The following is a 13,527-nucleotide window of genomic DNA, read 5'->3' as shown; positions in this document are numbered from 1 at the left end:
GACACGTTACCTCGTTGCATAAGGCAAACTGTGAAGCTCGTCTAGGTGTGTGCACTTACAGAAAAAAAAGGAAAACTGGATGCATACGCAATATGGTTGGGCGCTGTGTCGGCGCTTACCTCCGTCTATTTGGCTCTTAAGTCTACAGTCAGTAGAAATCTCTTACCCTAAGACATATAGCCCCTGTGACCAGGCACCCATTTATCGTCCAGCTCGAATGAAAGAATGCAGAGCTGGGTGGCCCTTGCCGCGAGTGCTTTGGCAGGCATGTTTATCACTCACATAAATTAAACTAGACAAAGAAAATTACATATTCGAGATACACATATTTAGTATCATCAGATACATGTACTTCGATGTACATACGGCAAACAGTAAATGCAGAAAAATACATAAATCAACTATCTTGAACATTAAACTGAATTCAGAAATATTTGCAAAATATTGTGCCGAGGATAAAAAAATAAAAAAAAAATATCCATCACTGAAACTCGTGTACATCAGACGGAGAACAGGTGGAAAACAAAGGAACATCATTGGGCTTAATTTATGAAAAATTAAGTATAAAACGGTGACTTCTGCAAGGGATGAATTAGGAATCCAATTGTCTTGAGTCAAATGAAGGAAGGAAAACAATGATTATGGATGAAACAAATAAAACAGAAAAATACAAATATATACAGAGAAATGCAGTAAAAAAAGATAATGTGCATTGTAGACAGATCAAATCTAACTTACTCACGGGGTGTATACATCAGGGGCCCATTGCTTCACTCACCTCCTACCTCCACCTTCGACGATCCCCCCGAAAAAAAAAAAAAACGCACTCATCCTTCCCATTCCAAGCAACACTTGGCAGGATCGATCACCTTGCCTCATCCATAAGTTACATGAGCGTCCCTTTGGTCTCCTCCACTCAGAGTTGCCTCGTACATTAACAAACTCATAAGCAGGATCAACGACCGGGAAGCGTGCCTTGGGCCATATATCCGGGGTTGGGGTTCATTGACTAGGAACATGCCTTGATTAAATTTCAAGGAGTAATTGCTGGTTTGGCAGGAAGTCATTCGAGCAATACCCCATGATCCAGCAAAATCACTTGGTACTACAGATATCAACATGCCTCTCCAGGTTACTATTAAGTGCCCATGTCTCACAGTCATACACTAAGACAGTAAGAACAAGTGACGAAGATCTGAATCATTCTCCGCCTGCATAGATATCAACAACACCAGATTCTTGGACTAAACGAGACGATAACACCGTGGGCTAAACAAATTCCCTTCGTGACTTCCTGAGCAGATCCACCATTATTATGCACTACGGTACCAAAGGTGACATATATGTCCTCACCACATGAATGAACAGACTGAGCTGTTTCATTAAGCAAGCCTACAAAAGACTAGACCTTGTGTTTGGTCCAGCAGATCTTCAATCCCAATGGTTTCGCACCATCGTGCAGCTCTTAAGAGAGCTATGACCTACAGTGAATGCGCTAGATGTACGTGATCAGCAAAAAAAAAAAAAAGGTCAGTGACCTTTGCACTGGCAGCAGAATCCCCGCACCAATATTAAACAACAACCTTACCTCATACACAGTTCATGCAAATGCTGAAAAAGTGATGGAGCAAGGACGCACCCCTGCCTCATTCCGGAATGAACAGGGTAGAAGCCGGAAACGTCTCCCTCACATTTTACAGCACACTCAGTCCCAGAGTAAAGGGAGTTCATCAGGTCAGTAATCCTTGCTGAAATCCCACGGATCCACAAAATGTCCTAGAGTGCCTCACGAGGCACTGAGTCAACTGTTTTCTTTAGATCCCTATAGGTTTCGAGTAACCCCTGTTGGCGCTCCACAAGGATTGGGTCGGTTTTCGACTAACCAGGCGTTAACACTGATTGTTAAGCTCTGATTGAAACTTTGGCAGATGACATCAAATTTAGATCACCAATAAATTAGGTAAATGAGCAAGCACTTTGCCAGGCACACTGAAAAGTGTAATACCACGGTAATTGTTGCAGTCTTATCGGTTCCCCTTCCCTATTCAGATAGTGACAACCAACCTCTTTTTCCAGTCATGGGGATTGATTCCTACCTGCCACACGGCAAAGAGGAACGCATACAATCCATGGATCATGGCTTCACCCGCGACTTTCAGCATATCCGCGCTAATATTACAGATTTCATCTGCCTTTCCACCCTTCCACCTCCTCACAGTCTTTCTAATTTCCTGATGAAAAGGGGAGTTTCGTTTATTGGTGGATCAGCAGCCGCCATCTGTAAACCAGCAAGAAGCAACTGTCTGATTAGGTACTGAGTACTGCTTTCGGCTAGAAAGCTAATCCATTGAGACGAACATCATCGTGCTAGCCTCACTAGAAGTAGATATAACCCCCACTACTGATCCCTCCATTGATCCGTCTCACAGGGCTCCACTATGTCAATTTTCAATCTCCTGAGATCAGCTGACAAACGGGGTAGTCGATAATCCTCTGAGAGGTTCATGTTTTCCATGCTCGGCGAGCTTGTGCCTCATCTGCACCACCCTGGTGGTCAGCAAGAAAAAGGGGTAGGTGTTTCATATACCTTAGTAACGTAGTGTATACAATAATGGGTCTTACTAGGAAGTTAGTCGAGTGATTGGCCAGGACCATTGTGTTATAAACTCGATTAATACGTTTTTTTTTTTTTTTTTTTTTTTTACATCAGAGGACACGGCTCAAGGGCAACAAAAAGAGTACCAAAAACCCCGCTACTCGCCGCTCCTATAAAAATAAAATTAAAGAGTAGCCAAAAGAGAGGTCAATTTCGGGTTTCTTAATACACTCTTCTTGGAAGAGGTCAGGTCATAGGCAGGAGGAAATACAGACGAAGGAAGACTGTTCCAGAGTTTACCAATGAAGGGGATGAAATAATGAAGATGATGGTTAACTCCTGCATAAAGAGTTTGGACAGTATAGGGATGAGCATGAGTAGAAAGTCGTGTGCAGCGGGGCCGCGGGAGGGGGGGAGGCATGCATTTAGCAAGTTCAGAAGTGCAGTCAGCATGAAAATATCGATAGAAGATAGAAAGAGAGGCAACATGGCAGCGGAATTTAAGAGGTAGAAGACTATCAGTAAGAGGAGGAGAGCTGATGAGACGAAGAGCCTTAGACTCCACTCTGTCTAGGAGAGCTGTGTGAGTGGAGCTCCCCCACACGTGAGATGCATACTCCATATAAGGGCGGACAAGGCTCCTATAAATGGAAAGCAAATGTGCAGGGGGGAAGAACTGGCGGAGACGGTACAGAACGCCCAGACTCGAGGAAGCTGATTTAGTAAGGGAAGCGATATGAAGTTTCTGATGCGCTGAGCACACACAGAGGGGTCTCTCTCCTGGAAGCAATAATCATTCCACGGGAAATCGGAAAAGTACATCCTCAGGTCGTCCCACCGAGCTGAAGCAAAATGCCAGAAGCATCACCTCTTCGCTGGGTCCAGAGGATGTACAAGAGCTATAGGACAGATACAGAAATAAGGTTATGATCGGAGGAGCCCAACGGAGAGAACAGCTTGACAGAGTAAGCAGAAGGATTAGAGGTAAGGAAGAGGTCTAGAATGTTGGGCCTGTCTTCAATACGGTCGGGAATACGAGTAGGGTGCTGAACCAACTGCTCTAGGTTGTTGAGGAGAGCAAAGTTGTAGGCTTGTTCACCATGCTGGTCAGTGAAAGAGGATGAAAGCCAAAGCTGGTGGTGAACATTGAAATCTCCCAAGATGGAGATTTCAGCAAAGGGAGAGTGAGTCAAGATGTGCTCCACTTTAGAGTTCAAATAGTCAAAGAATTTTATATAGTTAGTAGAGTTAGGCGAGAGATAAACAGCATAGATGTATTTAGTAATAGAATGACAATGAAGTCTTAGCCAGATGGTGGAAAATACAGAAGAGTCAAGGTCGTGGGCACGAGAGCAAGTGATGTCGTTGCGCACGTAGGCGCAACATCCAGCTTTAGATTGAAATTTAGGATAGTAGGATAGTAGGAGGGAACAGAGTAGAAGTTGCTGTCAGTAGCCTCATAAACCTGTGTTTCGGTGAGGAAGAGAAGGTGAGGTTTAGAGGAGGAGAGATGGTGTTCCACAGAATGAAAATTTGAACGAAGACCGCGAATGTTGCAGACATTGATAAGGAGGAGGTTCGAGGAGTTATCAGGACACCTCTCAAGTCGTCAGCCAGAAGGGGAGTCCTCCCTGGGGGAATTTATGGTCCCCCCCCCAGGCGGGGACTCCGAGGCGGTGTTTTCGTTAGCCATTTTGAATTTTGAATTTTGGGAAAAGGTGTGTGTGTTGTGTGAATGTAGTGTGGTGTAGAAAGAGAGAGGAACTGTCTTTTGAGAGCATGCTGAACTGCTCTCTGGTGTTGATGAGACAAAAGGGAGACGGTTAGTGAGGACATGGGAAGGGTCTTTGAAGGGCTTCAGCACCCTCTTCGCTTCCCATATAGCCTCACCGGGAGTAGCTCACGCCCGTTCGGTAGGTGTCTTCCTACCTACTCCTCCTAACCCGTGAACGCTAACTCAGGCTATATGGGCTCGTAACACGCTTCTTCCAGAAGGTCGACCATGCTTATAGGGTTGTTTTTTGTAGAAGACAAATCTGAGTGGAGGAAACCAAGAGGACGAAGGGAGGCTGAATAGTGTTTATCTGGCTCGTGGCCTTGCAGAATAGCCGATTGACCTCTCTGAGTCAGGAGAGGGCGACCGTTTTGGCCAGGAATAATGGACCAAAGAGGTGTTCTGCTAGCCGCAGCACACGGCTACGGCCTCGCTCAACCTCCAGGACTCCCGTCCCTCAGCCTTACAGGGATATCACATATATTAACGTCTGAAAGGACTAGGATTAAGGGTGTACCAATCTGTCCTCAGGATTTGGTACATCCAGTATAAAGAAGAATTACCCAGGAAGGGGAAATGAAGGAGACATCTCGGGGTGGTTAAGTGTGCTGCGTCACTTACCTATATAAGCCTTCCCCTACACAAAGGACATTAATTACACATTTCAATGGATTATTTAAAACTGTTATATCTGACCCAGGAATCTATATAGCATAGTTATCAATCGATGGCCAGGCTATATATTATGTATGGTGAATAATGGGTTGTTTCACTCAAAACCCATTCGTTTAATATCCTCCTCACAGGGTTCTGTCCTATCTCCCACTCTTTTTCTGTTGTTCATTGATGATCTTTCCAAAACGAACTGTCCTATCCATTCCTACGCCGATGATTCCACTCTGCATTACTCAACTTCTTTTAATAGAAGACCCACCCTACAGGAGCTTAACGACTCAAGGCTGGATGCTGCAGAACGCTTAGCCTCAGGCCTTACTATTATTTCCGATTGGGGCAAGAGGAACCTGGTGTCCTTCAACGCCTCAAAAACACAGTTTCTCCACCTATCCACTCGACACGACCTTCCAAACAACTATCCTCTATTCTTTGACAACACCCAGCTATCACCTTCCTCAACACTAAACATCCTCGGTCTATCCTCTACTCAAAATCTCAACTGGACACTTCATATCTCATCTCTAACTAAATCAGCTTCCTCGAGGCTGGGCGTTCTGTACCGTCTCCGCCAGTTCTTCTCCCCTGCAAAGTTGCTGTCCATATACAGGGGCCTTGTCCGCCCTCGTATGGAGTATGCATCTCATGTGTGGGGGGGCTCCACTCACACAGCTCTTCTGGACAGAGTGGAGGCTAAGGCTCTTCGTCTCATCAGCTCTCCTCCTCATACTGATAGTCTTTTACCTCTTAAATTCCGCCGCAATGTTGCCTCTCTTTCTATCTTCTATCGATATTTCCACGCTGACTGCTCTTCTGAACTTGCTAACTGCATGCCTCCCCCCCTCCCGCGGCCCCGCTGCACTCGACTTTCTACTCATGCTCATCCCTATACTGCCCAAACCCCTTATGCAAGAGTTAACCAGCATCTTCACTCTTTCATCCCTCACGCTGGTAAACTCTGGAACTATCCTCCTTCATCTATATTTCCTCCTGCCTACGACTTGAACTCTTTCAAGAGGAGGGTATCAGGACACCTCTCCTCCCGTATTTGATCTTGCTTTCGGCCACCTCTTTTGTTTCTTTTTTAGGAGCAGCGAGTAGCGGGCTTTTTTTATTATTGTTTTCTTTTTTTGTGTGCCCTTGAGCTGTCTCCTTTGTTGTAAAAAAAAAAAAAAATTTTGATTGTCTTTGACCTCTCAAAGTCCGCCACTAAGTTTTTTTTTCTCCAGTTAATATTTATCACTATTTTCATGCTCGTTGGTTATATAAAATTTACTCACAGCGGCTGAGTTGTAAAATATTTCTACTAAAGTTCATCATTTGTCTAACTTACTAATGCAAGGGTTGACGAGTATCCTCATTCATCTATTTAATCTCAGTTAGATTTTCTTATCATATTATATTTGGGGTCAGGGTGTTAGGGTTATTCTTTATATTTTTTTTCTTACTTTAAGATTTTTCTTCATCCATTTTTTATGGAGCATACCCAATAGCTGAGGATGACCTCGGAGCTCATTTCCGACGACGTAGACCTTGAGGAAATGTTGTGGATAAGAACCCATTACCCCCGGACCTTGGACTAGGGTGACATCCGGGTTACCACAATTTACTTACCCTAGGTTTTCCATGACACCATTTTATCACCAACCTGACAAAAAAGATCTATAGCTCTGTGAGCTGCACACCGATTGACCTAATCCCCAGATCCAGAAATAATAACCACTCTGACCACCACGCCCAGCACCTTTGCAGTGAAGACAGCATAAGCGGTAGCTAAAAAAAAGAGAAAAAATGTGATTCATCTGCTGAATCCGCTGAAGAGGAAGAAACAAACAATAAACAATGACTAAGGAGGGTGGGGGCACAGGAAGATATACATCGGAGGTGAAAATACAATATGTGGACGGTAATGGTAGAGGGCAGCAATAATGAAAATGATGGTGAGTATGCCGACGACAGATATCAACAGGGACAAGACACTGATTTTGATGATGACGACAGAGATTAATCGATAATGATTATATTGGTAACAATTTTCATGATGTTGTTTATGGTGATGATACCGATGGTGTTGATGATGATAATGATGATGGTGATGATGATGATAATAATAATAATGATAATAATAATAATAATAATAATAATAATAAAAATATAATAATAATAATAATAATAATAATAATAATAATAATAATAATAATAATAATGATAATAATAGTAATAACAATAATACTAATACTAATACTAATACTACTAATAATAGCAATAGTAATAATAATAATAGTAATAATAATAATAATAATAATAATAATAATAATAATAATAATAATAATAATAATAATAATATATAATAATAATAATAATAATAATAATAATAATAATAATAATAATAATAATAATAATAATAACAAAAAATAATAGCAAATAAACAAACGAAACAATGATAGTAATAAAAAAATATAACCATCAACAATAAGGTCTACTGTGAATCCAGTGTCGGGACAAACAAAATGAATAGCTGGGCAGGTGAGGGGACGGCGCCAATATTTGGGTCCAGTCCTTATCGACGAATGGCTCCTGGCAGCACAAAGGTGAGACGCTATTGTAAGCTTCGTGGGGGAAAAAGCGCCATCGATTCCCACTCCTGCCTTTCACCCATCTCTCGTCTTGCACCACCCTTGTCACTCCCGATTTCTTTCAGTCTATTGTAGTAAAATATTGGCTTAGTTATTCATTTCTGAAGTTGTAGAGACTCAGTGTGTGTGTGTGTGTGTGTGTGTGTGTGTGTGTGTGTGTGTGTTTGCACGCGCGCGTCTGTCTTTACGGGGAACACGAAAGGACCATTTGGGGCGCTGAGGCAAATTAGTGTCGCGTAAAGGTGTGTGAGTCCATGACTTTAATTACTTCCTGGGAATGCATGTGTGCTTGTACGTGTACGAATGTAGGCGTGAATGTATACATTAATGGATATATTGATGAATGCTTGTTTGCATGTACGTATATATGGGTCACACGCCTCGGCGGTGCAGTGGTTAGCGTCCCTGACTACGAATCTTCGGTCCTGGTTTGGAATCCCGGCCTGGGCATTTGGCGTGCCGCCCACCCAGCTGTTCATCCTTTCTTTCGGGATGGTCGGTAAATGGGCACCTGGGGAATCATGTGACAGGTAAACTGTGGTTACCCCGATGTTACGACGGCCCTGTGTTTGGTTAACAGGGTTCTCTCCCACCCCAGGCTCGAAAGGCCAAAAGAAACGGAGTTAAACACCGCCGGCAAGCGCAGCTATAGCGTATGCTCTGAACTTTACATTTGCATATGTGTGAATAGCGTTTCTGCTTTGGTTGTGTGATGTAGCCTAAATGTATTTTGTATATGTGAGTGTCTTTGTATGTGCTTGTCTTTTTTTTTTGTGTGTGTGTGTGTTATTATGATAATCGGTTTATTTAAGAAATTACAGTTGTTAGGTTGAAAACGTACATATTATGATAACAGAAAGAGTAACTATAAAAAAAGTACAATATGAAAGGGTTATGGGGGTAGGTAATCTACATTAACGGTGGGAAAGTTATGATGATGCTTGAGGGGTGAGGATGTGGAGGAGTGCGGTGTTGTAGAGCGCTGAGGCGGGAAGGTAATCCTCTTCTGGATGGCGAGTAGGTGTTAATCCGAGATCATCCCCAGGTCAAAATGCTGGGTCAGGTAGCAACAGGTGGCGGGAGAGCAGGTAGAGGAGGAATCGGCGGTCACTCAGAAAAGGGCTTAGCGGTGGAGCGCTAATCCATGCAGCTGGCAAAGACTCGTTGCTGTACGAGGGAACAATCTGCACAGCCTGCGTGGTGAGCAGCCTGCACGTTGCCCCCACCTGAGTGACGAATCCTCAACTGCACTGCACCTGACCAGACTTCCCCAACAGCAGAATGGGCGGGCTGGTGAGCCTGGGGGGACCTCGGGGCGTCGGCAGGGCCTTGATGGAAGGCCGCAGCGGCGACACACTCGGCGATCTGTCTTCCCGGTACCACACACGCACTCCACTCACTGTCTGTCAGACTGTATCCATTATTTCAATAAACGTCACGAAATGGGAGAGGGGAGTGGGGGACGGGGGGGGCCAATAGGCTGGCCCCGGGGGGCTGCTCGCTAAGGAGCGCCGCGATTCACGTCTGACCTGGGTCAAGTCTGGACCACAAGTGTGTGTGTGTGTGTGTTTTCGTGTGCAGACACTGAAGAGGTACTTATCACTATCAGAACACGAAGGACTCCTTATTAGTATTTCATATTTAAGGAAGCGGATCGGATTGCAAACACTGTTATTTGCAAAACTTATCATAATAGTGTTAGGTACGACATACCACAAGTATGTAATCCCATCAGTGTTCATTCTCCTTTAATTAAGAGGACAGAGTGTCGGGTGGAGAGGAATTAGCCAGGTCAAGCTGGCACCAGAGCTTTGGCGTTTGTCCTTCCTACATAACAGGGTCCGCGAATTTGTGCCACTGTTGTCTCAGAGAGTTAATTGCGTGTGGCGGGCTGGTTCATTCGTTGCAGTGCATCATCATGAGGAACACGGTACTGGCCTTTGTTGTAACACAAGAAGCAATTTATCTTATTTTGTCCTCAAAGACACATTTCAGTAAATAAATGTGTTTTCAGTACATTTAAAAAAAATAAATGCCTGTTTTCCTTCATCTATCAAAATTAATCACAATAAGTATAGAAAAGTTGTCGTCAGATTTTTATAACCAGAACATAAGGTAACATTGCTTGTAGTCAAATGAAAATTAAAATATTCCTCTCCTCCGTTAATACACTAAATGAATAAAGCTTAAATCTTCACAGAGTTACCTAAAAGAAAAAATATATATTTTTCTTTGCTCTTGGATTTCCGGCTTTAGCTTGAGGGCAGGGAGGCAGCGGGGCTCAATACGGTTTCCCACAGAGCGGCAGCCGGAATACTGCGCCCAATCCTTGCTGGAGCCGCGGGAGTTGTTTCTCAGATTAAATATATGAAATTAAAAGTCAGTCTAAGGAATAGCAAATTGTGCCTTAGGAAAGGAGCAAGGAAGAGGAGTGGTGAGAGAAGAAAAATGAGAGAGAGAGAGAGAGAGAGAGAGAGAGAGAGAGAGAGAGAGAGAGAGAGAGAGAGAGAGAGAGAGAGAGAGAGAGAGAGAGAGAGAGTGGAGATTTTTTTAATATGCAAAAAGAACTATAATATTTTATTACGACATTTTTTTTAGGTTGCAGGACATTAGGGAGTTTTGTTTAATTGCTTTCATGCTGATGTGTCCGTTCTGTATTCTTTTAAGAGAGGAAAAAGAAAATCATTTATAAAATCACACGAACAAAATCTCTAGTATGCAGTAAGGCCCAATGTTTTGTTTCCTTGCTCTGCGCCGAAGGGTTGAAAGTGAACCTTCCACACGAGTTACATGTTTTCATTGTCTCTCATCCGGTATGCACATACAGACGTGAGCCTTTTTACGACCCTCGCGGGCTACAGGCTTTGGTTCCCTCCCCTCCTGCTGAGTTTTCGGCCCACACACTAACCCTGCAGCTACCAGACTTCATTTTATTGGTGGCCATTTGTCAACACACCGTTTCCTTCCTGGATATCAATCTCAGCTGAATTTTCAGATACACGTTTCTCTTTAATCTTGCAATGATTTTAATGTTTCTTTTATTATATTTTGTTTACTTCCGGTATACTTATCAAGACACACACACACAGTAACATCACTTACATACTTATGCACACACACACACACACACACACACACACACACACACACACTTCGTATATAGCACGGTCGCCTCACAACCAAAAGGTCACATGTTTCATTCCAGAGTGGAGTGAAAAAGGATGGGAAATCTTTTAATTGATCTGTGCCCCTTGTCCACCGAGTATATAGTGATTGGGTAATGGCTGTCAGTCGAGGGTTGTGTCTCGCTTCCCGGGTGTGTTGGGATGTGATGTGAGGTTCTGATCGTACGACAAGATCTGTCTTTCTGAGGTCCAAAGCTTACTCAAGGATAATACTCGTTGACGATCGAGAGTCCAATGCGTGATTTGACCATGATGATTGACGCACACACACACACACACACACACACACACACACACACACACACACACACAGTCTCTCTCTCTCTCTCTCTCTCTCTCTCTCTCTCTCTCTCTCTCTCTCTCACACACACACACACACACACACACACACACTAAGCCTGACTGCGGTATCGCAGAATTATGAATCGATTAACCGAAGTTTCCATGCGTTAATACGTGAATAAATGCATTAATAAGTTAAAATGTAAGATCTTATAAAAAAATACATAGTAGATACACAATTTCGTCAACCGACCTGCCTGTACTGGGGTGAGGCGTCCTTGTCTACGGCCTGGATGGTGGTGATTAGGCCGCTACCCATGTTCTCCAGCACCACTCCGTCCCACGCCTGCAGTAGTGGCGCATTGTCGTTCACGTCCACGATGTCCACCAGGACCTGCTGCTCCAGGCGGGCATTGTGGTCGTTCTGAGGGCCAATATAGAGAAGGAAATATATGTATGAAGATTATGAGAAAGAAATGAGCTGAGGTTAGAGGAAAAGGTTAGGAAGTATGATAAAATATTGTAAAGAGAAAAGAAACAGAAGAAATAAGACAAAAAAAAAAAAAAGGAAGGGAAGGTAAGAGCAATATGGATGACTGAGGAAAAAATATCTAAGATACATATTAATAATAATAATAATAATAATAATAATAATAATAATAATAATAATAATAATAATAATAATAAGAAGAAGAAGAAGAAGAAGAAGAAGATACATACTAAAGGGATTTGGGACGAGAGGAAAAAAGGAGCGATGCGAATGGGAAGAAAACGTCAAGGTAGAGAAGGAAAAAGAGCTAAGTTTTGATGAGAATTACTATGAAGTGGAAAAGTGGGTGTGTAGAAAATATGATAATGGGAATGGATAAATAAAAAAAGAAAGATTAGAAAACGAACATGGAGATCAATGTTAGAAAATTATAATGAAAGAATAGGAATAATAAGAAGAAACGGATTAAAGGATGTGGGAACAAATACTAGAAAAAGGTAGGAAACAACACGGGCTGTAAAACTATGTTTGAAATAAAAGAAAATATGTGACCTGTGGAGTTGATGACAAAAGATTAAAAAAAATGGAAGTAAAATGTTGATGGAGGAAAAAAAAAGATGAGAGCCTGAACAAATAATTGAAATAAACGATAGGGAATGCAAAGGAAAAAATAGAAAAAAGCTGCTCAAGGAAAAAAGGAAGATAATATAAAGGCGGGAACATATAGTTGGGAAAAAGGGAAATGGAACTTGATTGAATGAATACTAGATGGAAATATGAAAAAAAAGAGGAAAATACAATCAAAAGAGGAAAACATGATGCAATTGAGAGAAGGCATGTTAAAGTAGATTTGGAAGAAAATATGAAGAGTTTGCAAGGGTAGATAGCATACACAAAAATAACATTATGTGCCAGGATAAACAGTTCCGAGAGAGGAAGAAGATAGAGGAAGGAAAGGACACAATGCATGTTGATACAATTTAATTACATATACAGAGAGAGAGAGAGAGAGGGAAAAACGGTATGAAAGCCATGAGATGGAGAGACAAGGCAAAATGAGAAATAAGATATATACGTAAGGCATAAAATATGATGTGAAAAAAGAGGAGAGTTTATTGAAAATTCGGCGAGAGAAGAGGATAGACTCGGTGATAAACGAAGATGCACAGGGTCATATATTATATATTCGGGTAGGCGGTGGCTGAGTGGTAGCGTGCTGGGCCCACATTCATCACGTGATGGAGGACGCGAATTCGAATCCCCACGCTACCACCTCGGATTTTTCAGTCACTGCCGAGTGGCTTAAAACTACCCACATGCTGTCGTGAAGACCACCCATCAACCCGGACTCTAGAGGAAGCTGTCCAAGTGAATCAATAACGAGTTCCGGGGGCCAGCATGAGCCAAGAGAAGATGGTGCCACTATAAACACCTGCCTGCGCCAATACGGGCTGGGGCCGACTACCATCTAGGCCCTTCAAGAAAAGCCTACCGGCGCTGTAGGCGTAGACGTAAAAAAAAAATATGTATAGGGTAAGATAAAAAAATATCTAACATGCGTAACGGGGAAAAAGTCAGGGTATAAGAGTAGAGATGAAAGAGTTGAAACACGAGAAAATATGTAAGAACAGAGAAGAGTTAGGGCCAGTGAATGAAATGAATGAAAATGGAGACAAGAGATAAGATAGATAAAGCTACCTTAAGAAAACATATGATATTAGTGGCAATAAATAAGAGAGAAGAGGAGAGTGAAGCAGATAATATATGAAGAAAGAGTAGAGTAGAAAGGAAAAGACAAAAAATATCAAGAATATAGAAAACCAGCAAAAACACACACATACACATACAGTAGCACACACACACACACACACACACACACACACACACACACA

At 42.5% G+C, this 13,527-nt stretch overlaps 1 protein-coding gene across 1 annotated transcript in view; it reads right to left on the bottom strand.

Annotated features, from left to right (window-relative positions):
• LOC127003099 (neural-cadherin-like) overlaps positions 1 to 13,527 on the bottom strand; it is a 167,098-nt gene that overhangs the window by 76,698 nt on the left and 76,873 nt on the right. Inside the window, exon 9 of the mRNA XM_050869512.1 lies at positions 11,399 to 11,569. Within this exon, the coding sequence (XP_050725469.1) occupies positions 11,399 to 11,569 (171 nt within the window). The remainder of the gene's footprint in view (positions 1 to 11,398; positions 11,570 to 13,527) is intronic.

The sequence above is a fragment of the Eriocheir sinensis genome, chromosome 24 (assembly GCF_024679095.1).
Source record: "Eriocheir sinensis breed Jianghai 21 chromosome 24, ASM2467909v1, whole genome shotgun sequence".
NCBI classification, from domain to species: domain Eukaryota; kingdom Metazoa; phylum Arthropoda; class Malacostraca; order Decapoda; family Varunidae; genus Eriocheir; species Eriocheir sinensis.
The sequence above is the reverse complement of the archived record's forward strand: the minus strand, read 5'-3'. Positions and strand labels throughout refer to the sequence as shown.